This window comes from Rhinolophus sinicus, chromosome 16 (genome assembly GCF_057876585.1).
Source record: "Rhinolophus sinicus isolate RSI-liver-muscle chromosome 16, RSI-T2T, whole genome shotgun sequence".
Lineage (NCBI taxonomy): Eukaryota > Metazoa > Chordata > Mammalia > Chiroptera > Rhinolophidae > Rhinolophus > Rhinolophus sinicus.
Window position 1 is genome coordinate 5,712,486 of NC_142516.1, and position 27,879 is coordinate 5,740,364.

Below are 27,879 nucleotides of genomic sequence, written 5' to 3' on the forward strand. Positions count from 1 at the left end.
TGCCTTGGCAAGTCCTGCTTCCCACACATCTCCAAATCTCATTTGCCTTCCCCACCTTGCCTCCACCCGAATGGCCCCTGCATCCTGGAACTGATATTAAGAGAACTCACTAAATCCTCATAACCACCCTGGGGGATGGCCACATTGGGAGCTAAACCCATCTCCACCTCCACCACTAAAAGAGGAAAGACTGAGGCTCAGAGAGGTGGAGTAACTGGCTGGAGGTCACACAGCAGCTACTGAGCAGCTTTTGACCAAAGCCAAAAGGTTCCAAGAAGTCCTGAGTCTACTATTTGTCTCAGTCCAAGGGAGAGAACAACAATCTCAGAGGAGACTCTTTCAGAGAAAAGGCATTCCATAAATGCCGCCCAGCTTCCGAATGGTCTTCCCGACGAGGGAACCCCAAACAGTCTCCACCAGCACCTCCCCTCAGCCAAAGAGCTATAATAACAGTAGCTGCAGCAAACATTTACTGAACTCTTACTGTGCCAGGCACTGCAAAACGTGCAGCAGAGGTAGGCCTGTGGCTGATCCCTGCTCCACCTTCCAGCGGTGCAACTTGAGGCATGTATTGCCTCTCTGAAGCCAGGTATCCACATTTGCAAAGTGAAAAATAACTGAATCTGCTTCATAGGATTGTTGGGAGAGTTCAATGAGATAATGCTTAGCCCAGTACCTGCCACATAGTAAGTGCTTAATAGCCGCTAGTTCTTTGTCAAAGGAAAGGACCAGCCGAGCTTGAGAAAAGCAAAGCCACTATTTATGCCTTTAGTTATTTCCTAAGCGTTTGTTGATGCCCTTTTTTCAAATCAACTTAATCCTCACAGCATCCCTGGGGTAGAAGGGGCAAAGGGTAGGGCGACAGTCTGCGTGACAAAGGACGAAAACAAGGCCCCCGAAGGTCCAGAGAGACGGCCGCAAGCACCCTATATCCTCAAAACCCTCCCGAGTGGATTCAAAAGATCAGACGCGCCTGTCCTCGGGGAGAAGTGGCTGGAGGTCATTACTAGCGGGGCAGTCGGCGCTGGGGCTTTAATTCACCGCCGCTAATAAGTGGTCATCTTTTCGTCCCTAAAGAGAAAAAAACACGTCAGGGCCCAGACCTCGGGGAAATAAAAAAGTCAGCGCCCCGAACGCCACATGCGTGCTTTCAACGCTGGATCAGGCCCTGGCAGAAATAAAGGACATGGCGGCCCCTGTCCCGGAGAAGCGGCGAGCCCCCGGGAGCTCGAAGTAGGGCGACGGGACCACAAGGGACCCCCTGGGCGCCGGACGGAGGAGGGGAATGGGCGACAGCGTCCGGGGGTCCCGGGCTCCGCTCACCTAGCCGCGGCGTCCAGCGCACTTGGCAGGGCCAGGCCCCCGCCGGCCCGGAGCAGGGATTGGGTCGCCCCTGCTCCGAGAGGCCAGGCCCCCCGAAGCTGCCCGCCGCAGCCGGGAACTCACCTGCCGTCGCTACCTCGCTGCCTCAGCCTGTCAGTCAAACGCGCCCTCCGCTACGCCGCGCAGGGTCCTGGGGCCGGGTCGGCCGTGCCCCGCCTTCTCCTCCTTGGCTTCCCAATCGGAAGAGGCCGACACCACCGGTGGAGGCGTGGCCAGGTGGGCGGTGCCAGGGGGCGGGCCCAGGTAGGGCTCGGGGCGGGGCCAGGCGGAGCCGGCGCTCTGACCGCACTGCTGCGCGCCGGAAGCGTACTAGGCCTTCGCGCAGCGGCGCAGCGGCGGGACCGCGGGGCTGGCGCGATCATGCCGGTGACCGGGAAGACTTTCCGCCGGCGCCGGGCCGACTCGGAGTCGGAGGAAGATGAGCAGGACTCAGAGGAGGTTCGGTGCGTTTGGGGCGGGGTTTCCACGGGGCAGGAAAAGAGAGGCCGACTTGGGGACCCACCACCGGCCGGGAGCCTCGTTGACCGTATTTGCTGTGAGCCGGGATTGTTGTCGCGGGTGAAGAAGTTGAGGGTCCTAGTGATGTGGTCGCCGCCCCCAAGGCCGCGCAGTTAGGAGAGTTGTCTCCGGGATGGCGGTGGATCTGATGGGTCTTGGCGCAGGTTCGCCTTCCGTCCACTGTGCCCGCGGCTCAGCAGCGGGTTGGGTCGAAGCTGCTTTTTGACTGTTGAGTTCTGCGGAGGGTCTCTCAGCCTGCGTATTGCCTTTTTTCAGATTAAAACTGGAAGAGACTCGAGAGGTGCAGAACTTGAGGAAGCGGCCCAACGGGGTGAGGTGGGTACCGCGGGGGAACCTGGAGGAGCAGGGGATGACAGACACGCCCCTGTCCTGGTCGCTGTCACACACACGTCCTCAGACATAGCTCCTTTTCTTGACACACTGTACACCTTCCGCTGCCCTGAAAGGGGTCTAGCATTCTTTGAAAATATTTAACCAGGAGATGCCCTGAACAGTGTGGTCTTAAGGTTTGCTCTGAAGGTGCAGAAACAGGTCAGTAAATAGCACCTATTAATATAATTCTCCCATCCAGAGGTAACCAGTGTTATCATTTACTATTCTTTCCGATCTGTATTCTTTCTCTGGTTTGTAAAGGGTAGTGGGTACTTCTATGCTATTTTCAACTCTACGACATTGCAGACATTCACTCACGTTGTGGATTATTTTCCCAAAAACCTTTTTAACGGCAACATAGCATTCCACCAACTGCATGTCCCATAATTTAGCTAATTCCCTATTTGAGGACCTGTAGGTTGTTTTGTAAACTTTCATCAAATAAGGCTGCAATATCTATCTTCCGGCATTTGTCTTTAGCTTTATTTTCCCTGAAGGCAAAATTTTAGAACTGATGTTTCCAAGCCAAGATCATGCCAAATGGCTTTATAGGAAAGTGTACCCCTTCACCCAGCACCCCCAGCATCTAACGTGCTTGTTGAGCCCTGTTTCGTTCTTGTAGGCTTTTCCAGCTGGCTTTGGTGTCCATCCCTCAGATCTCCCCCTTGCACTAATGTTGCAACCTACAAACTTCCTAAACGTTCTTCCACATCACTAAACCATGCCATTCTCCCTTCCACCCTCCCTCCCTTTTTGGTTTTGCACAGTGCTGTGGCCCTGCTGGTGGGAGAGAAGGTACAAGAAGAGACCACTCTAGTGGTAAGTTGTGGGGTCCTCCCTGAGCAGTGGGAAGATGTGGATGCTCTTCAATGAGTGATGGTGTTTTCTTTAAAAAAAGAAAAAATCCACTGCCAAGTATTAGGTTGGTGCAAAAGTAATTGTGGTTTAAAAGGTTACAAATAATTGCAAAAAGCACAATTACTTTTGCAGCAAGCTAATATATAGCTGTTTCCTCTTAGCTGTGCTTGTGTTCTGCAGGATGATCCCTTTCAGATGAAGACAGGCGGCATGGTGGACATGAAGAAACTGAAGGAAAGGGGAAAAGACAAGTAAGTGCAGGACTCACTGACGTACAGAGTCACCTGTACCCCTGCTGGGGTCTGTGTGCCCCAGAGAGCGGGGGCCTGCAGTAGTAGCTTTAGCGGGACATCTTCAAGTATCCTTTGTGCTTTGTACAGGGTTTCAAAACAAAAGAACACAAAAACTCCTTAAAAGTTAGCTTAGAGAGATGTGGGTACACTCCTTTTCTAAAGGTGCATTGTTTTTTGTCTTTCAAATCCATGTGGATGTTGCATGTTTCTTTTTTAAGGAAACATAAAAGCACAATTATAAAATTAGCACATTCAAACAATATATGAATAAAAAATAAAATATCTATTCATTCCCCAGAGGAATCTCCAGAGGCCCGCAGTTCACTTCCATACATTGATTTTATTTACGTATCCTACATATTTTTTCCCGCTATAAACAGGATGATAAAACAAGTGCATATTTGTCTTATTGCTGTAACATAAACCTCAGCCTGAGTTGTGACTTGAAGCCCCACTTCACTCTCCTCTCCTTTTAGGATCAGTGACGAGGAAGACCTCCACCTGGGGACGTCATTTTCTGCAGAAACCAACCGAAGGGACGAGGACGCCGACATGTAGGTGTCAGTCTGTTTGACTGAGCAATTGAGGGTGGGCTCCAACCAGATACAGTCCAAGATATTTAGTCACAGATGACATTTCTGGAATTATCCAAAGACATCAAAGTTGGCCCTTCTTGCCCCCATATCTGAGGCTGGAAAACTTTGAAAAACTCCTAAAAGTTCTTCAAAAGTGGTTCTTGAGATTTTAGATTCCTTGACTAGTAATATTTCCCTAAAACATTGCACAGATAAACATCAGACTACCCACTCTTTATTTTGCCAACAAGGCTGTTAAACAACTGCCATCTACCATGTTTCCCCAAAAGTAAAACTTAGCCAGACAATCAGCTCTAATACGTGTTTTGGAGCAAAAATTAATATAAGACCGGGTCTTATTATGCTATATAAGACCCGGTCTTATTTTACTATAAGATGGGATCTTATATTAACTTTTGCTCCAAAAGATGCGTTAGAGCTGATTGTCTGGCTAGGTCTTATTTTCGGGGAAATACAGTACAATTATTTTTCTGTCTTCGAAGAGCCTTACGTTTAATAATGCCAGTAGAGTGTAGGACATAATCTCATCAGTTGGTGCTTTTAAGTTGTAAATTTTAGCCTCATGAAAAAACTCTTTACTTTTGTTTTTGTTACCTCTCCATGGGCTGATGAAGATTTCATGGACCATCACTTCTCCATGGGCCAATGTTGGGGACCACTAATTTAAAAGACGCCCGTTGTGAGCACTCTGCCCCTCCCTGAGACCCGTGGGTTTCTCGTTTCAGGATGAAGTACATTGAGACAGAGCTGAAGAAGAGGAAAGGGATCGTGGAACACGAGGAACAGAAAGTGAAGCCGAAGAATGCAGAGGACTGTCTTTACGAACTTCCAGAAAACATCCGCGTTTCCTCAGCAAAAAAGACTGAGGAGATGCTTTCCAACCAGATGCTGAGCGGCATCCCTGAGGTGGACCTGGGCATCGAGTATGTTTCAAACCCGTGATCTACCTCTCCCCTGCCCCTAGGCTGGAGGAAGAGCTCTCTGCTTTCCAGTGCAAAGTTGAGGGGACTGTTTCTTACCTGTTCCCTTGGAAACCTACACAAACTGTATTCTCTCTGGTGGGCTGAGATGGTGGTCCCAGGAATTTCTCTGAAGAGTTGGTCAGAGTCGTAAAAGAGACTTAGGACCCTGACTGCTGTAAGCAACAGTGTTTATTTTTATTTAGCCTTTGTTCACAGCTCTTCAGTTGTTTAGTCAGGCCCTTGTATTCTTCTGTTTTATTCTCGCAGGAGCAATGTTAAAGACTTAGCCACCCCGTGATCGTCCTCTCATTTTTACTGCAGAACATCTGCTCTGAAAGGGATGCTTGTGGAGGAGATACAGTGGTCAGAAACATTTTTGGGTGCAGTAGAAAGTTGGGAGACTTCTGGGTTCTTGCCTGTTTTCTGGCCTTTCTAGCTTCGAGCCTTAGGCCATTCACTTTACTTCTTGGAGGCTCACTTTCCTCTTGATCAGAAGAGGATAACTCCCCACCTCTCCGATAGTTGTGAGAGCGCCCTGAAAACGTGGCCATAAGGCAGCTGGTAAACTACACAGCTGTGCCCCAAGAAAGACAGTTTCCTCCTGCAGTGGTGGGCTGCCAGTCTCACCGTGCATTTCCTTCTGAGGACCAGAGGTGTGGTGATCTAATGCGTGGCATGGCTCCTTTCTTCCCATAGTGCTAAAATAAAAAATATCATTTCCACGGAGGATGCCAAGGCCCGTCTCCTGGCAGAGCAGCAGAACAAGAAGAAGGACAGTGAGACGTCTTTCGTGCCCACCAACATGGCGGTGAATTACGTGCAGCACAACCGATGTAAGTTCCTCTGGGGAAGCAGCCCCGCTCCTGCTTGGTTTGAGGTCCCCTGCTTCCCATGTTTTTTGTCTGACGTGTCCGCTGGTCTCTTTTGGTCCAGTTTATCACGAGGAGCTCAATGCCCCCATTCGGAGAAACAAAGAAGAGCCCAAAGCCCGACCCTTGAGAGTGGGTGACACAGAGAAGCCGGAGCCCGAGCGTGAGTACAGCAGAGGCCTTGGCTCCCTGGAGCGGTCACATAGCCCAGGGCCCATGGAGGGGGTGGAACTTGGTAGGGGTGGAGCTGGGGCTTTGGGGCCAGAGCAGCTGCGTTTCAGTCCATGCTCTGGACTATGGTCACGTGCCTTCCCCTTTCCAAACCTCAATTTCCTCGTCTATAAACTGGGGAGAGTAATAAAACCTACCACTTGGGGTTGCTGTGAGGACTTACTGGGCTGTCAAATATAAAAGAGACCCCAAAATTAGAAAATTTTCAATAAACAAAAATAAAAGTTATTTATAATTTCACCACCCAAAGATGACCACTGTTAACATTTTTATGTACAATCTTTCAGGCTTTTTCAATAGTCACACATCTAGGAAACATTGTATATACACTTACTGGGGTCTCAGCGTTTTACTCACTGGTGCGCCCTGCATGTCTGTCCATGACAGTAAATACCTATTTTCCTTTTCGCTGGCCATGTCATGCTCCATCGTGTAGACAGATCCACTGTAGTCTAACCGTTTGCCTCTGGTTGGACACGTAGGTTGTTTCTCACTTTTCCTTTGTTAAACAGTGTTTCAATGGTCGTTCTTGATTACATCATGTCCTTAGGCTTCATTCTGATAAGTCGCCAAATGATAGCCAATCGTCTAGAAGTGTGATGCTCCTTTGTTTTCTCAGCATCCGACAGTGCCCCTTCCCACAAGCCTACCGGCACCAGGAGGTCTCATCTTTTTTATCAATAGTGGGATGATTCGAAGGAAATGGACAATTTGCTGAGGCTGTTACTCTGTTTCTTCCTTCCTCCGTGAGAAATTATTTTCTGTAACATCTTGGTTTTGTAGTCTTTGATTCCCAAAGAGCTTCATGCTCTTCACACGTGGGGAGCAAGGACTTTGAAGTCACCAGACTTGGGTTCAACTCTCAGCCTATTTTCACTTTCTGAGTGATCTTGAACAACTCACCTAACCTCTGAGCATAGATGGTAACATGCCCCTGCGACGTTGCTGTGAGGGTGAAAGGAAGTCATGTCTGAAAGGATTTAGCACCGAGCCTGGTACATAGTCACACTCTCAGTGAAGCGTAGCTACTACTGTTCAGCAGTCTAATGCTGACGTCAGCATGTTTTGGTTGGCCCTTCACCACATTCACTCAGTAATGAGTATTTACTGAGGCCCTATTATGTTTCTGTTATTAGGGTAGGCACTGGGGCTCCTGTGGGGAATGAGACAGGCATGGTCCTTGCCTTTGTGGAGCAAAAGCCAATCGGCGACTTCCAGCATGGCAAACAGCTTTTCCTCTGCCTTCACAGGGTCCCCTCCTAATCGCAAGCGTCCCCCTAATGAGAAGGCCACTGATGACTATCACTACGAGAAGTTCAAGAAGATGAACAGACGGTACTGAGGGTAGCTAAATGGGAGACGTGCAGAATGGGGTGCAAATAAATACCACTGCTCCCCGCCCCCTTTTCCCCCCATGATAAAAGCCTTCCTGGACAGAAACCTGATCGTTCGCTAGCAGACAGTTCCAAAAACAGATTCTGTTAGTCTAGCTGCTTACTTGCTGGATTTGTTTTTGAAACAAAACAATGTGTAGTTTTCTTATTTGGGGGCACACTGTTCTTGTGAGCATTATTAAATCTTGTTTGTAAATATGTTGACTTCCTCTTAATATTTTCCCTGGATCAGGAGGAAACAGCGGTGTGTTCAGGGGGAGATACAATACCTTTTAAACTGTGCTTTTATTGTATATATAATTATGCCTTCCACTTTCAAATATCTGGAATAGGGTTTAGAGGTGCATCCTTTGCTGTTTACGGTGGATCCAGCTGACAGTGAAAAATCTAGGATAGCATCAAAGGGACACTGGTATTTTTGACTTTTACAAAGTTACCTGTTCCTCTTCAATAAGAAAGAAAACAATTTTTATCACCTTCAGCACTTAAGTATTAAATGTAAAATGAATCCAACCTTTTTGTTTGTATTGTGTCTCCTTACACCAACACTAGGTAATGTGTTCAGCACGCAGGGGTGGGGCAGTGCCAATGCAAAACTGAGTTACTGAGACAGATCTTCTCATTTAGTTCAAGAGACATAGATAGGCTCCAACCTGTTAGCTGTCAAGTATGATGCCATATGTGCTGTCATTTTTCTGTAGAATATAAATAGCTCAGGATGAGGAAAGAGCATGTCGGTTGACTTGTGGGCTGATTTAGAGTAGGCGTTGTGGTTAGAGAAGTTTGGTTTGGAGTCAGATCTGAGCCCTGCTCACCGCTTATTATTATATCCTTGGACAAATCCCTTTCCCTCTGAGCCTCATCTGTAAAATGGAGATCGTTGTTTTTCTTTTTCTTTCCCTCCCCTAGAATGCAAGGTGAAGGGAGGAATTATGTGTTCCTCATTGTTTTTTTGAATCCCCAGGGTCTAGTCCATGGCAGGCTTCAAAACTATGCATGAGTGCAAATAACTTTACAGTGGAGAAACCTGACAAACACGATCTTATCCGGGTGATGAATTTCAACATCAATGGTCATAAATCATGTTGACAGTCTATACCCTTGATATGTTATAAAGATAGCACTTAACTTTGTATATTCTTCTCCAAAACGCATAACCCCAGTCTAACCGTGAGATAAACATCAGATTCCAATAGTGTCACATCCTACAACACGTTTGACCAGGACTCCCCAAAACTGCCAAGATCATCAAAACAGGAAAGTTTGAGAACCAGTCATAGCTAAGAGGAGGCTAAAGAGATATGACAGCTAAATATAACGTGGTGTCTTGGATGGGATCCTGGATCAGAAGTGGGACATTAGGTAAACTAAGGAAGTCTGAACAAACTTTAGCTGTATATCAATATATAGGTTCATCAATATAGGTTTATATGTAACATACAATTGTAAGATGTTAAAAGGGGAAACTATGTACCATGTGCGGGGGGGCGGTGAATATGAGACCTCTCTGTACTGTCTTCTCTATTTTTCTGTAAATCTAAACTTAAATTTTATTTAAAAAAAACTAAAGTGGCCCCAGCGGCTTCCGGCGCCCGCCTCCCGGAAGCAGCAAAGGGCGCTGCCCCTCTCAAAGATGGCGGCCGCCGGTGACATTGGGGAGGAGCCGGAAGCGCGGTGCAGCGGGAGCGCGGGCCCGTGGTAGGCTCGGCACGCGCACGGAGGCGCGGGTCCGGGCATGAAGCTGGGCCGGGCTGCGCTGGGCCTGCTGCTGCTGGCGCCGTTGGCGGTGCAGGCGGTAGAGCCCATCAGCCTGGGACTGGCCCTGGCCGGCGTCCTCACCGGCTACATCTCCTACCCGCGCCTTTATTGCCTCTTTGCCGAGTGCTGCAGCCAGAAGCGGAGCCTCAGCCGGGAGGGTAGGACGGGGCGAAGGCTGGGGGCTGGGGTGGGGTCAGAGGCGGGGGTCGGGCCTCGGGGGCCAGGAGCCCGGACAGAGCTGAGGCCCGCGGGGCCGGTACGCGGAACCGGGACCCGGAACCCGAGCGCCGGAGGGTGCGGGGTGGGGCCACGACCACAGACAGACTGGACTTTGGTCCGACAACGGGACGCGAGCTGCGGGTTGGGCTGCTTCACGCAGAAACTGGGGGTGTGGCGGTTGTAAACGCCCACCAACGAGTTTTGCGCCTTCTTGGCTGGAGACCGGAAGGGTGGCGCGGACCCGTGGTGACCAAACTGCAGCCTCCTTCCTGCGCGGCCCTGGGGCAGGAGGAGCAGAGCTGGGGTGAGGGGTGCACGCTGGTGGCAGCAGTGGAGCCGAGGTCCTTTTCAGGAAGGAGCTAGGCTCCTGCCAGGGCTGTTGAATGGGCAGCACTCGCAGAGGAGGTGCCTCCTGGACCCACCTGCCGTCCTGGGCCAAGTGCTTACATACCTCAGTGTTTCGTAAGGTGCTTGAAGAGCGTAGCTGGCTTTCACATGAGCCTGTAAACTTGGCTAAATTTTGCCAGCTGTGTGCCCCCCAACCCCTCCCTGACTGGCTTTGTTTTTCCCAGTGCTGCAGAAGGATCTGGACAGCAAGCTCTTTGGACAGCATCTTGCAAAGAAAGTCATCTTAAACGCCGTGTCTGCCTTCATAAGCAACCCGAAGCCCAAGAAACCTCTCACCCTCTCCCTACACGGGTGGACGGGCACTGGCAAAAATTTTGTCAGCAAGATCATCGCAGAGAATATTTACGAGGGTGGTCTGAACAGTAACTTTGTGCACCTGTTTGTGGCCACACTGCACTTTCCACATGCCTCCAACATCACCCTGTATAAGGCAAGGGCAGAATTTCAGAACCCTCCTGGATGGTGCTGGGTTAGGGGGTATCTTGGTTGTGGGGTGAGACCTGAGAATTGCATGTTGAAATGAGTGAGCTCTGAATATGGCTACATGTGTCAGTTCCCCTTTGAGAAGTGTGGAAGTTACAGAGGGTTGGAGATGCATGGGGTAGTTAGTTACACTGTCAAAGCTTTGTGGTTTCCAGAAATAGGCCCAGTGTGATTCTCATTTTAGTAAGTGAGGTCCTAGGATTTCAGAGATGGACATGATCAGATCCAGCTTAAAGATCATTAAGTCTAACTCATTTTGCAGAGGACACGTTTCTAGAGAGGCCTAAGTTTGTTTAACTGCAGTGTTGCAAACTCCTTTTACAGTTTAAATAGCCTGTGTTTTGGCAGCAACGCACCTGGACTTAAGTCCTAACTACCTTACCAGTTGTGTGATCTCAGGAAAGTTACCTGACCGCTCTGAGTCTGAGGTTCTTTATCTGTAAAATGAGGGTTGTAAGAATTAAATGAGCTCTGTCAAGTGTGTGTCATGGGACCTGGCTGGCACATGAGTGTTCAAGTAAGAGTGAACTATCACTTTTTTTAATCCATGTAACAAACCTGCGATGTGGGCAAGACACTCAGAAATTCAGCCCGCACCCATGTGAACACATTATTCCCTTCTGCTTGGGGGAACGTGAGGGTCACCAACTGTCCAGGGTTCCCCAGGATGTGGGCTTTCCAATGTTAAAACTGGGAAAGTTCCAGACAAATTGTGACAAGTTGGTCATCCTAGTTAGCATTCAGGCTCTACTACGTAGCTCTGTGACTTTGGGCAAGTTACTTAACCTCTCTGTGTCACAGTTTCCTCATCTGTAAAATAGAGAATGCAATAGCATTCTATTGCACACAACTTGCATGGGTTTGGAGAGATCACAATAAAACGTTACAGGAACAGTGCTTAGGACAGTGACTCAATATATGTTCTCTGTTAACTGCCTGAAAATTGGGGTAACAGTGAGAAAACCTTGGCTGCTCAGGAGCCTAGCAGATCTGAGCGAATCCCTATTTAAATAGTGACTCACTTTGGGGTCTCACACAAGTTGCTTCAGTTCTCTGGAGGCTCCTCCTCTCTAAATAGAGGCTAGTCCATGCCTACAGAACAGAATTACCACTTAGGTTAGATTTGTACACATGGAACATTGTAACCGTGGTCATTGTAGCCAAGCAAAAACCAAAGCCATAAAAAATCAAGATATACATTGTAACATCCAGAGTCTTCCTCAGAAAACAGCTCATTTCTCCACCTTGGGGATGAGGGGAGGTCTAAGAAAGCAGTATATAGAACCATTGCTCAAATTTCTGATTAAAAGGGTCTTTTCTCCTTACCTTGATTGCTTAGTGTTGCAAGAAGTATCTAAATATGTCCTTATAGAATGTTTCTGTTTAAACCTAAATTTATTTCAGAAACCTCCAGGCATTGCTCTAGAAACTCGAGTGTTAGTTAGCTGACTGCACTGGTGCCAAAGCGCGTGTGCTCTCAGGTTCAATTGCCTCATTAAAGGAGCCTGCATTTCTTACTTTCCCCATCGGAAAGTGAGAGAACCTTCTCCAGGCTATTCTCCAGAATAGGTTTGTCTCTGCCTTTTTCCTAGAAGGCTGGTGTACACAGGATATGTGCTAACATTGCCATTTGAATGACAAAGGACCAGCAAGTCAGTGCCACAGCAGCAGTGTGACATCTCATAGCACAGGAATTATAATCAAACTGGGGCTTTGGAATCAGATGGGGTGCAGTTCAGATCCCAGCTCTGCCACATAGTAGTTTTGTCATCTTGGACAAATTGATTAAGCTCTCTGTGCCTCGGTTTGCTTTGGCTGCAAAATGGGTATGAAAACACCCATTTTGATGTGCCTCAGTTTGCTTGGCTGCAAAATGGGTATGATAGCTTGTGTGTGTGTGTAAAGTTCTTAGCTCTCCCATAGTTGTAGCATTAGTGGTGCTCATGCTGGTTTCAGGTGAACTTGCTGAGAGTTTTGTATTGGCTTTCTCCCTTGCAATTCAGGATCAGTTACAGTTGTGGATTCGCGGCAACGTGAGCACCTGTGCAAGGTCCATCTTCATATTCGATGAAATGGATAAGATGCACGCTGGCCTCATAGATGCCATCAAGCCTTTCCTAGACTATTATGACCACCTGGATGGGGTCTCCTATCAGAAAGCCATCTTCATCTTTCTCAGGTAAGTTCAGGGCTGGGCCACGATTGAAGAGCTGAACCTATGTCCATGGGCTTCAGGAAAGGAACCCAGCCCTCATTCACTGGAGTTATTTTGTAGCAATGCTGGAGCGGAAAGGATCACAGATGTGGCTTTAGATTTCTGGAGAAGCGGGAAGCAGAGGGAAGAAATCAAGCTCAGAGACATGGAGCATGCCTTGTCTGTGTCGGCCTTCAATAACAAGAACAGTAAGTTCGTGATCCTGCGTCCCTACGTTTTCAGTCTTGGGCATCCCCACCCCCAGAGCCGGTTAGAAGCGCGCATGCTCAGAGCCTACCCCAGGCCTGTCAGCGGAATCTGCCTTAGGAACTGCAGGTGATCCTTTATGCACACCAAAGTGTGAGAAAGCTGTTTTACAGAAAGAGGGAAATGGTTGGTGATGGCGATCTTGAAAATTAGTTCCCTGTTTTCTTCAGCTAAATCCTTTTCTTTTGTAGAAGAAAAGCAGCTGGTTGAGCAGGGAAGGTTGCTGTAGGTGCCTGCAAAGGAGGAGGTGGCTTGTTAGGTCACTGGTTTTCTATGTGTTTCCCTTGAACTCAGAGATTCTATGCCCGAGACTAACAGCCAAACAGTGGTTGGGCCCTTGTTCTGTACCGGGCACTGTGTGAAACCCTCTACCTGCATCTTTCCTTTAATCTTCACAGTAACCTCATGGGGTAGAGACTATTATCATCCCCATTTTACAGATGAGGAAACTGAGGGTCAGAGAACGATAGCAGCTTGCCCAAGGCCACACAGCCTGTTAGATGTCCCTGGTTCCAGAGCCCAAGCTTTTAACTACCAAGTTCATGGCTCTTCCAGTGAACTCATGTACACCTTTGACCCTGAGCCCTTGGAGGTGGAAAACCACCATGGTGAAGCCTGACCCACTGGGTAAAACCTGTGAGCCGTGCAGGTTGACCATTAGCATTCAGGTCTTTGCTCTGGTTCATTCTTGAGCTTACAAAATAAAAGTTCTCCTTTCAAACAGACTTGCCCAGAAATTCATATTTATGTGGAGTTACGTGAACAGTGTGGGGTATTTTTTGTCAATTTTGTGCAACTGGAATTACTGATAAAAGAGAGTATTTTGTGTTATGTTCAATAGTTTCTTGGCATGCCACAAGGGATGGACACTTGCCATAGAAAGCATAGCCTGAGTGCTGCAGCATGAGGCCAGGCGCCTAACACCCACGCGATGGGAGGTTCCAAAGGGATTCCAGGGCACCAACTTCGGAACCGGCAGACCGGGCCCAGTCGCTTACTGGCTGTGGCCCTGGGCGATGGCTGAACTCGCACTCACTCATTCATGTAACAAATACTTATTGAGTAGCTACTAGGTGTGTGGTTCAAGACCTGGGGACACAGCAGTGAACAAAAACACTGAAGTCCTGACTCTGAAGGAGTTTACATCCTAATGATAATAAGTAAGGAAGGAAAAGTGTCGGATGATGGGGTATGTCTATATGTATAACAGAGGTAGAGATGTATCTTCTTCCATCCTCCTTCCAATAGGAAAAGAGTAAAGCCAGAAAGAGGGTTTGGGGGTGCTGGGAAGAGGATTGGCTGCAGTTTTAAATAGAGTGATCAGGGAAGGCTCACTGTAAGGGTGACATTGAGCTGACCTGAGGAGTGAGCAAGCCATGTGGACGTCGGAGGGGAGGGAATAGCATTCCATTGGAGGGAACAGCCTATACAGTAGCCCTGAGGTGGGGGTGTGCCTGGGCTCACTGAGGCTGGTCCAGGATGAACAGGGAGAACGGAGGTTAGATAAGAGGCCAGACGGGGTGCGGGTGCAGATCCTGGAAGGCCTGGGGGCCACAGCGAGGCCTTGGGTTTGACGCCATGTAGAGAAGGGAGCCCCTGGAGGGTTCTGAGCAGACAGTGACGTGATCGGACTTAGTTTGAACAGGACTGCACTAGCTGCTGGGTAGATAGACTGAAGGCAGCAGGGCCAGGGGGACGAGCCGGGAGCTGCTGCAACAGCCCGGGAGACAGGTTCTGGGAGCTTGGAGCAGCACGGTCGTGGTGAGGCTGGTGACATGGTTGGATTAGGATGCACTGTGGAGGTAGAAATAATCTTTCCTGAAGGACTGTGTGTAGGAATGAGAGAGGGACAAATCAAGAATCTGGTTTAGCAATTGGCCTGCCATTTGCAGGCGCACGGACTTCGGGAGCAGCAGGCTTGTGGGGAAGGATGGGAGATGAAGGCAGGGCTGTTCAGTGAGCGATGACATGTTGGTGACATCTAAGCAGAGACGAGGAGCTGACGGCTGGATATTCCTGTGGAGTTCCGGGGGTGTCAGGCTGAGAATACAAATCGGGGAGGGTCCTTAGATGGTTCTTAAAGCCAGGAGACTGTCTGAAATCACTAGTTCGGCGGCACGCTCTTCCTGGGTCTTGGGGTGGAGGGGCTGTGCCCGGAGGTCACCTCCTCAGCCAGGCCTTGCCGGTCCCCCTGGCTAGTTAGCCTTCTGCTCTGCTTGCCTAATTGCTCCATCTCCGTACTCAGCCCTGACACTGTCTGAAATGGTCTATTGACTGGCTTGTTGGGGCGCTCCTCAGTTGTGAACCCCAGGAGGGCAGCATCGTGTCTGCCTAGCCCAGGGCATGCCTGGCACACAGCATCCTGCAGGAGAGGACCTGTCCAAGCACAGTTGCAAGAAGTGGGAGCTGTCCCTCTTGGCTCAGCGGTTAGTTTTGTTCTTCCCCACAGCCTCAGACCCCACCCTATCCTGGCAATCACATATTTGTTGAGCACCAGTTGTGTGCAAAGCACTATTGGCAGAGAAAAGCATAAACCCCAGTTGTGATACTGTGATTTATAATAAGAAATATATACCAGGGGTGCCAAAAAAAATGTATACACATTTTAAGAGATGTTATCCATATATTACTTTTCAAAGTTGAATTGAATTACGGTAGCACCTCTTGTAATTGCAGAAGTCAAACGTGACTTGTATTTCATCTTTTGTTATCGGTATATATTGAGTATTACAACTTTAATGCAGTTTTTTCCTTTCTTAAAATGTGTATACATTTTTTTGGCACCCTCTGTATTTGGTCTTTGTCTTGTTTCTGGCTTTGAGCTCCTAAAATCCTGAAATATTCCAAGTGATAAGGAGCCATAAAGGTGTCTTGATATTCATAACAAACCCCTTTCAACTACAACTGAGTTGGTGTTAATAAGGTGACTTTTGGAAAGCACCAACGGTGGGGGCTGGTTTCCAAGGGGACCAACCAAGTGATTGGAGGGTTGGAACTATAGTCCCACCCCCGACCTGGGGGGAGAGGGGCCTGGAGGTTGAACCAATCATGCCCGGATAATGAAGCCTGCATAAAAAGAGGACAGGTTGGGGTGGGAGACTTCCGGGTCCATGAATAGGGAGGCTGCTTCTCCTGGAGAACGCATGGAAGCCCCGCGTGCTTTCCTCGAACCTCGCCCTGTGCGTCTCTTCTACCCGGCTGTTCCTGAGTTCTAGCCTATAATAAACTGCTCATCTAGTCAGTAGAAAGTTTCTCTGAGTTCTGTGAGCTACTCTAGTAACTTAATTGAACCCAAGGAGGGGGTCATTGGAACCTCTGTAGCTGGCCAGTCGGAAGCACAGATGACAACCTGCACTTGAGATTGGCGACTTGAGGGGGGGCACTGAGCCCTCAACCTGTGGACTCTGACGCTACCTCCGTGTAGACCGTGTCAGAATTAACGTGAATTGTAGGACACCCAGCTGGTGTCAGAGAATTGCTTGGTGTGAAACACCCCACACGTCGGAAATTTTGTCAGACCCAGGTGGGATTTAAGGCACGAGAGTCAAGCAGCAAAGCGGAAGGGAAGCAGCTGAAGAAATACTGGGCGTGATCCAGCGGGTGCTGTGTAGTCTCAGAGGAGGGAGCGCGTGCGGGGTGGGGGGCCATGGGCTCGGGAGGGGAGACGTGACTGCCGCACCACCCTCGTCCTGGGGAAAAACACGCGGCAGAGTCCGGGCCCTGTGGCCAGAGCACAGTGTTGTCCTTACACGTTCTTACTCTTGAGGTTCCTAGGTTTTGGTCCCCAAAATGCTCTGTCTGGTTTGGACACACTGGCAGCGGCCGTGGGTCTCTGCCCTGTTGCTTATGCAGCTGCTGAAACTCCAGTGAGTCACAGGTTTCGTCAATAAAGGAGTGGCTGGTCCTGCCCTGGGAACTCTTCCCACCTTTTGCCTTCTTTGAAACTCTGCCCCCTGTGAACCCGCTCCCTTCCCCTCTGCCTCTCTGCTTGTTCTGGCCATGGGGAGCCGCTGTCCCACTTCAGGTCATTAAGTCACATTTTGCGAGGCCTCCACTGAGCCTACAGAATAACGAATGTGTCCCTCCCCGCTGTCGCATTGCCTGCCCTTTGCTTTCACAGACGCATCAAGACTTGCAGCTGTTCCTGGGCCAGCTCAGAGGTCAGACCTCCTACCTCATTAGATTGGGAGCTCCCCACGGGCAGGTGTGGGGCTGCACCTCCAGGGCCTGTCACCTGTCGACACCCAGGAGACGTGTGCTGGATGGACGGGTGGGCAGATGGACGATGGATGAACAGCACCTTTTTCTTTTTCCCAGGTGGCTTCTGGCACAGCAGCTTAATTGACCGAAATCTCATTGATTATTTTGTTCCCTTCCTCCCCCTGGAATATAAACACCTAAAAATGTGCATCAGAATTGAAATGCAGTCCCGAGGCTACGAAGTTGATGAGGACATTGTTACCAAAGTGGCTGAGGAGATGACATTTTTCCCCAAAGAAGAGAGAGTTTTCTCTGACAAAGGCTGCAAAACGGTGTTCACCAAGTTAGATTATTACTACGATGACTGATGGTGCAAGAGTCATTGTTTGGCTTTGGAGAAGAAAGAACTCAGCACTCAGATCTTCCCCATACCTCCGCCCACTCCGTCCTCTGAAGGAAGAGTGAAAATGAATTTTTCCTGTTTGACATGACAGAAATTTTCCTGGGCATGTGTCATTCCAGCGGAGCCTGCAGGCTGTCACCTTACCCGTGGTGGCCTCGGAACAAGCCCTGGAGCCTTCAGAGAAGGAAGCAGCCGCTCCCAGCCCACTCGTGACAGGGGCCCATGATTTTTTAAAATCATGTTTTAATTTCACGTGTTTTCTGTTTCAAGGAAGAACAAATAAGTTTTACTGAAAATGTGATACCTTTATTTAAAATGGTTTTTAACATTATGAGAACCTTTTCAGACTCTTAAGTTGTTGGCTTTGTGTGTTTTTTAAAGTTCTCATCGTAACATACACCGTGATGTCTTTACTGCAGACAAGCCCAAGCCAGTCCCTGGCATGTATTCATTCGGTACGTAGGACGGCCTTACTGGGGACCAAGGCTGGATGGAGCAGTGACCAGAGCTGTCACAGGAGGCCCATCACAAGGGACAGTGAAGTGTTTAGATAAAAGAACGAGTACATAAGAGGACATGTTCACGCACGTCACGGATAAGGCCTTAAGTGTCCTTTCCGAGGGTTTGCATCTCAATAATTGTGAACATTTGTTAGAAACATTTTCCTCGAAAGGAAAGTATTTCTGGCTTGTCACTTGCCAGTCGTTCAGCTGTGCCAAGAAAGGCCCTCCTCTCCCTTCCATCCTGGAGGAGCCACAGGCTGTCTGGCATGTTTTGAAAACCTTATTTACTGCTAGTTTTTGTTATGTTTAATCGGAACGCCCAGTGCCTCCTAGGAAAGCTTAGCACCCCCCACCCCCGGATGCTGAGAACTGTTTTTATTTATAAATGCTACCATTTTACAGTAAAACTGCGTGTAACTTGTGCGTACATTTGTGAAGGAGGAAAACCCCATCCCCTGCAGGCCTGACGTGCTTAAGCTATTCATGAAGGCGAAGCAGGAGCAGTCCAGGATGGAAGGACGCAGAGCCTGATGCAGGGACTGAGGGTCCTGGGACAACCGGCTGCTCGCTCAGCTGCACGGAGCATTGCACACTGTGGCGGGGGTTCGTGGAGCTCCTGACACCCAGAGACATACCCCCCAGCTGAGATGCCAGGCAGGAGTGTCCAGCTCTATAAGAGACTAAGCATACGCGTGTGCGCCCACCAGCAGACAGGCCTCCTGAGGGTGTGAGTGCTGAAGCCGTGTACGCAGGAGCAGTGTTTAGCAGGCGCAGCTGGGTTGGCAGCTGGCTGCCGGGCTGATGCAGGGCGCCTTTGCCTCATGGCTACCCAGCCTGTACAGGGGGTTGGGCTAGGAAGTTTTTTTTTTAACTTTTATTTAAGTGTGTTTTTCCAGGACCCATCAGCTCCAAGTAGTTGTTTCAATCTTGTTGAGGGTGCAGCTCACAGTGGCCCAGGTGGGACTCGAACTGGCAACCTTAAGAGCACCGCGCTATAACTGACCGCCTCTGGGCTGGGAATGTCTTGATGCTCAGCTGAGGGTAGCCTATTGTCATGTCCTCAGCAGTCACAGATTAGGGCTAATCATTTGAAGGTGGCAGCCCCAGCACTTGGGAGTCCCTAATTAGGGAACACAGGGGTCCCCTGACTTAATTTGGAAAGTTCAGTCTTGTAGATGAGGCAGTACAGGGTGGAGAAGAAAATGCGTTTGGCTGGGAACCAGACCAAGAGTCAGTCTCCTTGTATTTGAGCACCTTCAAGTGAGAAGTGAAGGGAGTAGGTGGGACGATGGCAGAGTGAACTTTCTAGAAAGTCAGCTAGCTCATCCTCAGTCCTGGAAAGAGGGCTGATGTTAACAATTCACTGATAGAAGAGGCCTGGTTAAGTGTGACTGAGCTGAGATCTGGTTAACAACCAGGATTTCATTTCCAGTCCTGGAGGGAAGACCTGGCAGACAGGTTCCTAGTCTGAGCTTGGCCTTGCTCAGGTTAGAATGTCAGCAGGCAGTCACGTTTTCCCATGCTTCGATGTCCTTCCTACGTGAATTTTAGAATATACTTGTGAGAAGTGCAGCTCTTTCCGGTGCTATTTCCATCCATGAAAATAAGATGGGAGTGCAGTCCATCATCTAAACCAATTTAACTTTGTATTTGGGGATAAGAGCCTATTAGGTCAATATTGATTCTGTGTGATGCAAAAGACTGTCAACCAGCATGTTCAAGGTACACTGAGCCCAGTGACACCTACGTTGTTGAAGAGCCTTTATTCCAAGCTCTGACTGTTCAGTTACCAAATGCATAAACTAGGGGAAAATTAGCAAATGACATCTCACATGATAAAATTTAGGCTTTATTACTTTATATTCACTAGTCCAATTCCAGCTCCTCTCTGCATCTTATGTGGGGTGGAGGAGGCTGGGCCATGGTCACCCATGGCTTTTTCAAGTTACAAATCAGTAACAGCAAGTCCAAAGGTGGCCAACACATGTTGAGTTTATTGCATCACTGTAAACAGAAAATCCCGTCTTCCCCAACCAGACACCCAAAAGGTTCTAAAAGAAATGTAACAGCTCCAATTTGCACATTTGTACTAAAATTTTTAAGCCCTAGATTGACATTTTTAAAAGGCTAAGTGTGATCCTCTATAAGGCCTTCTCATGTCATGAAAATATTCAACCACTTCTATATAAAAAGGTTAACTGTTGCTCTCAGTATGTCTGCAGGTGCAACTACAAGGTAGACCCAGACGGTTTACACTGACTTAGATTCACAGAATCTAAGTGATTTCCCAATGACCAAGGCAGTCCAGCCTGGTGCTGCCACAGAACGTGTCATTATTAGATGACTCAGGACCAGCCACAACTTCAGACTGACCTTCTTTCATCCACAATTGTGACCATATATTAGCACGCATTTAACAACAAAAATTCCTCCCCTTTCTTTTAAGATTATCTGATAAAATAGACAATTATTTTATTTTGTGTCCTTCCCATGTTTTAAAATAAGCAGCATCCTATATTTCTATTCTCTGATTCAGAAATAAAAACATTATAAAAAATATACACATCCTTGAAAACTAGCGAGCTGTTTTCATTCCTATTGTATTGCTACTTCCACTTCTTTGGCAGTACAACCTGCAAGCTGACCACTCAGCCTGGGCTCGTGTCATCCATGCAGATGAACGTGTCCTACGGATTTCAAATGGTTCTGTGGAGTAAAATGAAACACTGACCCACATATAAACTGCAACAGACAACATTTCACCACGGGGACCAAATTCAAAACCAACGGTCTCATTCTGATTTGACTCTAGCAGTGATGTGTTTGGGGCAAATCTAGCAGTGACTGATGCTCAGGAATAAAGGCAGGCTGGCAGCGATACCAACTGACAGGTGAGCGAGGGAACGCCATGAGCAGCCAGAGCGATGGCCAGGCCGAGAGGTCCTGTGTGTCCTGGCCGCTGCAGAGGCCGAGGAGGGAGCCCCCGCCCCACACGCCGCCGCTGCTTACATGCAGATCCACGTCCTCCCACCGGACACTGTCTGTGCCTGAAGGTGCCACCAGTTTTACCTGGAGAGACTTAAAGTCAGAGAACGCTCTGTGTAAAGAAAAACAACTACAGCAGAATGTTTTTGGCAGGTAAAAACCTGGTGCTCCCAGATGGCAGCCGGCCCCTGAACTTCAGTTACAATAGCAGCTTCTGGGGTGGATGCCGTGGGGTCAGGAACAGTCCTAGGTTTCACTTCACTTACAGCTGTTTTCAATGCACTTCTGTCAGCAGTGTGTGTGTGTGTGGGGGGGGGGATTTTAAAAGTTCATCTTCAACTGCAATTACCAGTTGTTATGTTGCAAAATGACAAGTGCACTTGACAGATTAGTAGCTTTTCCAAAAAATAGAAACTTCTATATTCCAAAAGTCCACAGGTACGAATGTGCAAACTCCAAGGACGTCTTCAAAGTGTTTCCAAAAGACAAACTCCTGGCTTGGGTAAGAGGTCAGTGAAAATCCAGCCGCGACTGCACAGTCTTGCAGCCCTTGTCTGAGTAGATTTTCTCGTCTTTGGGGAAATACGTCATTTCCTCTGCCACTCTGGTGACAATGTCTTCGTCTACGGTAGCACCGCGGGCCCTCATCTCTGCCCGCACACACTCCTTCACGTGTGTATACTCCAGGGGCAGGAAGGGGATAAAGTAATCGATGAGGTTTCTGTCGATCAGCCCGCTGTGCCACAGGCCACCTGCAGAACAAGACACAAGTGGGTTCCCACCCATTACTGTCACCATCACCTGGCCAAGCTCACTGCCTACAGGGCCATTTTGATTCCGACCCACAGGACACGCTTCATGTCTTTAGCCCTTGAGATTCTCGTTTTGTCAAGTGTGCAACAAGCCTGATGTAAGGATCGGTTGGCTCCCCTGCTAATTGATTTCTAGAATATGTTGATGTAAGAAATGTCCAAATCTGTGGCGCATTTTTATAAAAATTTCTTTGCGCCAAACGGGATACTCCTGGAAGAAAGATCTCAATAGAATGAGAAAAATGCTTCCAGGAATGACAGTTTTGCAGTTTCTTTTATGCATCTGGAATTAAGGAGGGAACCTAAGGAAGATTAAATGGAAAGCAAGGCAGGGATTGGATTACAGGATACTAACAAGAGTATGTGCTCCCTGGAGGGTGGTTATGCCTCCGAGGGGTCTGAAAAGAGGCATTTCAAAGGTGTGTTAACTAGAAGCCCAGAAACAATGGACAGGGCTGGCTGGAGGAAGAGATAAGCCTTTTACTAAAAGAAGTTACATGCCTGGGGCGTGAACACCCACCAGGACCTGCCCAGTTAGGGATGGATGACCAGATCACCTTGTGAGGTCACTTTCCCTAGGACCCCTAAGAAATACCCTATGAAAAAGTCCCGATTTCAGCAAAGCCAAGAAGGCACATGTATTCTGTGGCTTTGTGAAAGGCGTATAGTAAGACGACTCTGCTGGCAGAGTCAGAGTTCCCTCACCCTGGAAGACTCACTGTGTTTATTATTGAAAACTCCGACAGATAGCACATGTTCCAGGTCCTTCAGCTGAATGTCTTCCCTCCTTCTTCCTGCCCGCCAAAAGTCCAGGGCCGTCTTGGTTATGAGGTCCCCGCCTGCATTGCTGAGTTTGCCCAAGAAACAAAGATTAAAACCACATATTAAGACTTCTGTGTCTAATCAGGAAATGTACCTGCTCTAAGGCCTATTTTTAACCAAGGAATATTTATGAAGTGCTACTAGGCAAAGAAAAAAGTGTCTGCCCTCAAGGAGCTTGAAAATCTTTTTCAGAACTTGCCACTGTGACTTTTTATAACCCTCAGAAACAACATGCGCAGGTTATGAAATTGCCTGTTATTAGCAATTATTACTTTAATTCATTTTCTCCTGCCCATTCTCTGTGCCATGCTGATACTAGCAACCCCAGAGTAAAAGAAATCGGGAAGTTACTTTTGCCAGGCTGGCGCTTTGTCCCTGGGAAACAGCATGCTGGCCACCAGGACCTCATTCTATCTGGGGAGAATGAAGGGCAAGTATGTCCCCGAGAAGCCACTGCCCACTAACCTGAGAAAGATGAAGATTGCCTTCCGGTAAGACACGCCATCAACCTGCTCGTAGTAGTCTAGAAAGGGCTTGATTGCGTCGATGATCCCAGGGTGCAATTTATCCATCTCGTCAAATATGAACATGGAGCTTGCACAGGCGCTCACATTACCCCGAATCCACGTCTGCAACTGGTCCTAGACCATAAAAGAAGTAGGAGGCGGAGGCTCAAAGGATGTGCCAAGAGGAGCAAAGCCGCCACCTGTTTGTTCTTCATGCTCTGGACGACTAAACATCAGAGCTCTCAGGGTCTAACCACTCTTAGAAGCTGCTCCCTACCCTCCATCCACTGGCTAACAGCTTTTCCAAAACTTGATCTACAAAAAGCGGAAACCAGCAGAGAGGTAGGTGCTAAGATGCAAAGCTTTTTTCTAATTCAAACGATGTGCTAGAGGAGACTTTTGAAAGGAATAAGAGGTAGAAGCTAGATGCACAGTTACCATTTCACTGTTAACCAACCCATAATTTTCGTCTCACTATGGACTGAAACCTCAATTGTACCAGCCATACTGAGGAAGGAGAACGTAGACGAAGATGTGTGCAGTGCCCAAGACCAGTGCCTTTTACTGGTGCCACGCACAAAGGAGCTGACCTAGGTGACATCTCACAAAACGCATGTGTTCCCAGGCTTCCTTGAAACAAACAAAAAGACACCCAAGCAACAGCCCTCAACTCCAAAACGTGAAAGGCTCCAAGGCTGTATTACTCTATTTCTAGAGACTTATGAAAAATTTGGAAACCAAGAAAATAACTCTTTCTTCAGGGCACTCTTCCTTGTCTTACAGTTTGGCAAATATCCGCTTTCATTTCCTTGTTCAGTTCAGTTTGTATTTCTTATTTCAGTCCCCACCTACCAACAGGAATATTAACCTTTACAAGGATGACATTCATTTAAATGAGAGCCCTACCAGACAACTTAATATAAATTAAATGTGGAAAGAATATCTCAAAGAGAAGAGCCTTAAGGTTCAGGTCTTTGAGGTTATCATTTGAAGAAAAAACGCAATGCCAAGGATTTGACGGATGGGAGGAGCAAAGGGAATTCAGAGGAGAAAATTCTCTCCTCTGCATGGCTAACTGCAGAGGCAAAGCTGACGCTGCGTCAGGGCGTGGCCTTCAACAGAAGCCGCGACCAGACACAGCGTTGAAGGCTGCTCTACTTAACCCAGGGCTGTGAGGGGAACGTCGAGCGTGCTTAATTCATGGCAGAAGGTGGCTACCCCGCGACCTGGAAGTTAGGAGACTGGGGTTCAAGTTTCTGACTTGCCCCCAGGTGGCAGATTGTAAAAAGCTCACCTCTTGGCCACATCTTTTAATGGGGATAACATCATCTATGCCACTGAACTATTTTGGAATCAAGTGAGGAAAAAGCTCAGCAAATGGCAAAGGGTTATGGGGTAAGTGTGCCTTAACTCTGCGGCGCCAGGGTCACTGCAGTGCAAAGAAAAGCAGCAGAAGCGGGCGTCAGTAAACAGGACCCCTCCCAGACCAGCCGAAGTGGTGGGGTAGGCGGGGTAGCAGGTAGGCGGGGTAACAGGGTTCCCTTGCCTGGTACAGTTTTATCTGCTGCTCGTGAGGGAAGTGCAGAGTCGAAACAAACAGGTGCACAAAGTTACTCTTTAGGCCTTTGGAGTGAAGATTTTCGGCCACAATCTGGCTCACAAAATTCTTGCCGGTGCCAGCCCAGCCATGTAAGGAAAGAGTCAGTGGTTTCTTGGGGTTTGGGTTGTTCCTGAAGCCAGTCAGGGCCTTGAGAATCACCTCTGTGGCCAGATGCTGCCCAAACAGCTTCTCCTCCAATTCCAGCTTGAGGGCTGCAGGAGCCAGCCCGGGAACAGAAAGAAAAATACACATTAAACATGCACCAGAAAAGCAGCACTTTCCCCAGCTGGCCAGAGCGGCACAGAGTCGAAAGTGGTCCAGCGTGGCCTCTGCCAAACCCCAGGGCTGGCACTGAGGCGGAACCTCGGGCTGCACTGTCACACGATGCCACTTCCAAGGGAATGCGCTAGGTGGGTGTCCTCAACACTTACGTGTCTGACAAGGAAACTAAACGTGTCCGTTCGTCCCGGGATTAGCCCTCTCGGGACTGAGGTGCATGCTATTCCCCGGCCACCCCTGCTGGCTCGCAAAGGCCGAGGGCCAAATGTGGGCGTTCTGGGCAGACGCTGCACATCTGAAATCTACTTAAAAGGGTCGCCAGGGCGCAGAAGGGCTGGCCACGCTGCTTTCAGTTTCTTCCTCCGACTGTAATCCCAAGGAGTGCGAACACTTAGAAAGGAACGTGGGCTGAGCCGCACGGTCTGCGGAATCCGTCTCGGACGCACGGCTTCCAGGCCTGGAGTCCGGGCCGAGGCCCCGTCCGTCCTCTCCCTCCCCCCACCTGGGCCGAGCCGTCCTGACGCCCGCAGGGGCCTGGCCCCCGCGCCCCTCGCGCCCCTCCAGGCCGACCCGCCGCCGTACCCGACGCGTTGAGCGGCTTCTCGCGGCAGCACTCGGCGAAGCGACAGTACAGGTCCTTGTAGGACAGGTAGCCGGTGAGGGCCGACGCGGCCCCGACGGCGATGGCCACGCTGACGGGCTCGAAGGCCGCCACAGCCTGGAGCGCCAGGGCCGCCAGCAGCAGCCGCCCCGCCGGCGGCATCGCCCCGCTCGCAGCCCACCGCTCGCCCCGCGCCCGGCGCCCGGCGGCTGCGTGACAGGGCGGACTTCCGCCTGGCTTCACTTCCGCCCCGCAGGCCCGCCCAGCCCCTCCCACGGCCGGGTGGCGAGGGGCGTGGCTTGCGCCGCCACGCACGGCTTTTCCGGTTGTGTTTGCTCACGCGCGTCTCAGAGTCCACGCTTTGCTTTCTGGTCCCCGCCCCCACGGCCCCGCGGGAGAGGCCTTGGTGGAAGGAGGCCTTGCCGATACCCGCCGATTCCAGTCCTCGTCTGGTGTCAGAGCTGGGGTGGCTGAGGGCTGGCGCTTCTGCGGAGCGAGAGGACAGGAGATGGAGATGGAGAAAGGGAGGCAGGTCGATTTTAGGAAGGAGTCCAGTGGAAGCTGAGGACCTGGAAATCGATTCCTTTGCATGACTCATGCTGCGCACTCCTTGGGAGTCTGTGGTGCTCAGGGTACCTTCCTGCGGTGCGAGGTTCTGCCCTTCTCATGCCCTTTGATGTCACGTGTCAGGGGCTGTGTTTGGTCCAGCAGCCCCTCCCTGGTGCTGCCTGCCCTGGTCTCCCCAGCTGGCCCTTGAATGCAGTCTCCTGTGTGTCCCTACCGTCCTCAATTCTGCCTGCGCTCTGTGGACGGAAAAGGGGCCACAGGTTAAACCTGACAAGCTCAGGAGCCTGAAAATAACCACATAGGTGGCGTGAGCATAAACATTCCTAACTAACGTGGGCCATGGTGGGAAGTCACATCCTTGGCCTGTAGCTTCCTTGACAAAGGTCAGTCTTTACCTTAAGTGAGCCTGTCTATTGTCTTTTTGCATCTAAGGTAACATGTCCTGGGAATGTCAGTAATCCCTTTTTCCGGACCAGAGCAGGAAAGTACAGAATCCCTCATTATTATTATCTTGTCCCCTGATGACCATCTCTATGTGCTATAAAAAGGGAACTATTAACTGTCCTGTACCCACCTATGTGAAAGAAGTACCTGTCTCTCTGATTTACTTTTATCCAGTCCCAGAGATTTCCTCACTTCGCTTTCTCGCAACCCCTTAATCTACCAGCAGTGGATTTCATGTAACCCTCCTCCTTTGATTCTATGTGTAAAATAAACTGCAAACCGCCATTTTGCAGAGCATTTTCTCAATCCATTGAGATTTTGCTTCCCGGAAAGTGTCATCAGTTTGGCTCAAATAAACTCTTATAAGTGTTCTCTTAGTCTGGATTTTTTTTGTCGACACCTCCTTGCTCAGATAACCTTCAAAACCTGTAGTTCTCACATCCCCCTAGATAGCCTAGTTATGTGAAATAGCAGTTCCGCCTGGAGGTAACGCTTCTGTCCCATTCAGATCCTACATTTCGCCCTCCACCGGCTGTGCTGAGGCTGAATGGAGGCTGCGACTGGTGGACGCACAACTTCGGGGAAGGCACAACTGGGGGGCACTTCTGAGGGCCTGGAGTTCCGGCCCTGCCAGGGTCATCCTGATGCCCTGACGGCTTCCATCCAGACGTCCCATCCGCGTGCCACTTTTTCTCTAGCAAGGACCTGGCAGCGAGGAATCAGACCACGATACAGTTCAGCGTCCATAGGATCCATCTCTGAACTTATTTTCCAGAGGCCTCGGCCCTTTGGACTCAGTAGGAGATTTTTCCAGACAATTCTTCACATCAAGGCCTGGGAGTCTCTGAGGCAAGATGCTCAAATTGGTGCATATCTTTCAACTACTTTGTGCTTTCCTGCTTCATCAGGACCCCCTGCTCTATTCTGCTGGTGGTGGAGAGGGGTCTTGGCCTCAGCTTCTCAGGGCTCTGGCGCTCATCCCCTCGGTGGGCAGATGGTCCCGAGGGGAGTCCAGGTGACATTTGCTTCAGTGTTTCGTCACTGTCGGCTCCGGTACTCTCCTCTCCCAGAAGGTGGAGAGTGGGGAAGGCGGTGTCCCCTGCAGTTTTCTGCACTTGGGCTCAGTAATCAGTTTCAAGTCCCCCCATTTCCCTAAGCTTCTGTGGCCTGTCTTCTACTCTGTCAGGTTCCAGTTGTGCTACAAGTTGAGGTTCTGTGTTTCCAAACCACAGAGGCTGACACTGCCCGGCCTGGGTTTTGTAAGGGCTTCTTAGAAGAATACAGGGTGGCCTGTCAAAATGTAAAAAATGCTGAGGGGCCGGCCCAGTGGCTCAGGCGGTTGGAGCTCCGT

At 49.4% G+C, this 27,879-nt stretch overlaps 4 protein-coding genes across 8 annotated transcripts in view; 2 read left to right on the top strand and 2 right to left on the bottom strand.

The window, feature by feature from the left end:
- Nucleotides 1-1,585, bottom strand: part of USP20 (ubiquitin specific peptidase 20) — a 36,392-nt gene extending 34,807 nt beyond the window's left edge. For 3 of the 4 annotated variants that reach the window (XM_019728829.3, XM_019728828.3, XM_019728825.3), the window contains exon 1: nt 1,447-1,585. The gene's annotated coding sequence lies outside the window, so the exon portion shown is untranslated. Of the gene's footprint in view, nt 1-1,323 lie in introns of all 4 variants that reach the window. The other variant, XM_019728826.3, reaches the window with a different exon arrangement.
- Nucleotides 1,586-1,668: 83 nt separating this feature from the next.
- Nucleotides 1,669-7,990, top strand: C16H9orf78 (chromosome 16 C9orf78 homolog). Of its 2 annotated transcripts, none has more exons than XM_019728823.3 (9): nt 1,669-1,826; nt 2,158-2,217; nt 3,042-3,093; nt 3,313-3,383; nt 3,902-3,979; nt 4,747-4,944; nt 5,680-5,816; nt 5,917-6,015; nt 7,334-7,990. In XM_019728823.3, exons 1-9 carry the CDS (start codon nt 1,744-1,746, stop codon nt 7,423-7,425), a joined length of 870 nt encoding a protein of 289 aa, XP_019584382.1. In that variant the 5' UTR covers nt 1,669-1,743; the 3' UTR covers nt 7,426-7,990. The 2 variants fall into 2 exon arrangements, with proteins under 2 accessions (XP_019584382.1, XP_019584383.1); XM_019728824.3 differs by having other exon boundaries at nt 1,677-1,821.
- A 1,112-nt stretch (nt 7,991-9,102) lies between these two features.
- On the top strand, nt 9,103-17,763 carry TOR1A (torsin family 1 member A). Its single transcript, XM_019728819.3, has 5 exons — nt 9,103-9,393; nt 10,027-10,292; nt 12,349-12,524; nt 12,621-12,748; nt 17,124-17,763. The coding sequence occupies exons 1-5, from the start codon at nt 9,213-9,215 to the stop codon at nt 17,372-17,374; spliced, it is 1,002 nt and encodes a 333-aa protein (XP_019584378.1). The 5' UTR covers nt 9,103-9,212; the 3' UTR covers nt 17,375-17,763.
- Nucleotides 17,764-19,886: 2,123 nt separating this feature from the next.
- On the bottom strand, nt 19,887-25,766 carry TOR1B (torsin family 1 member B). Its single transcript, XM_019728822.3, has 5 exons — nt 25,499-25,766; nt 24,584-24,849; nt 22,997-23,172; nt 22,429-22,556; nt 19,887-21,649 (listed from the first exon to the last, which is right to left on the bottom strand). Exons 1-5 carry the CDS (start codon nt 25,677-25,679, stop codon nt 21,408-21,410), a joined length of 993 nt encoding a protein of 330 aa, XP_019584381.2. The 5' UTR covers nt 25,680-25,766; the 3' UTR covers nt 19,887-21,407.
- Between the last annotated feature and the right edge of the window lie 2,113 nt (nt 25,767-27,879).

Excerpts from the sequence above, each read along its gene's own strand:
- C16H9orf78 (XM_019728823.3), top strand. The coding sequence starts at position 1,744 with ATGCCGGTGACCGGGAAGACTTTCCGCCGGCGCCGGGCCGACTCGGAG. Across the intron at positions 3,094-3,312 it reads AAGAAGAGACCACTCTAGTG|GATGATCCCTTTCAGATGAA; the intron begins GTAAGTTGTGGG and ends TGTGTTCTGCAG. Across the intron at positions 3,980-4,746 it reads AGGGACGAGGACGCCGACAT|GATGAAGTACATTGAGACAG; the intron begins GTAGGTGTCAGT and ends TTCTCGTTTCAG.
- TOR1A (XM_019728819.3), top strand. The coding sequence starts at position 9,213 with ATGAAGCTGGGCCGGGCTGCGCTGGGCCTGCTGCTGCTGGCGCCGTTG. Across the intron at positions 12,525-12,620 it reads GCCATCTTCATCTTTCTCAG|CAATGCTGGAGCGGAAAGGA; the intron begins GTAAGTTCAGGG and ends GTTATTTTGTAG. Across the intron at positions 12,749-17,123 it reads GGCCTTCAATAACAAGAACA|GTGGCTTCTGGCACAGCAGC; the intron begins GTAAGTTCGTGA and ends TCTTTTTCCCAG.
- TOR1B (XM_019728822.3), bottom strand. The coding sequence starts at position 25,679 with ATGCCGCCGGCGGGGCGGCTGCTGCTGGCGGCCCTGGCGCTCCAGGCT. Across the intron at positions 24,850-25,498 it reads GAAGCCGCTCAACGCGTCGG|CCCTCAAGCTGGAATTGGAG; the intron begins GTACGGCGGCGG and ends TGGCTCCTGCAG. Across the intron at positions 22,557-22,996 it reads GCAATCTTCATCTTTCTCAG|CAATGCAGGCGGGGACCTCA; the intron begins GTTAGTGGGCAG and ends GGGCAAACTCAG.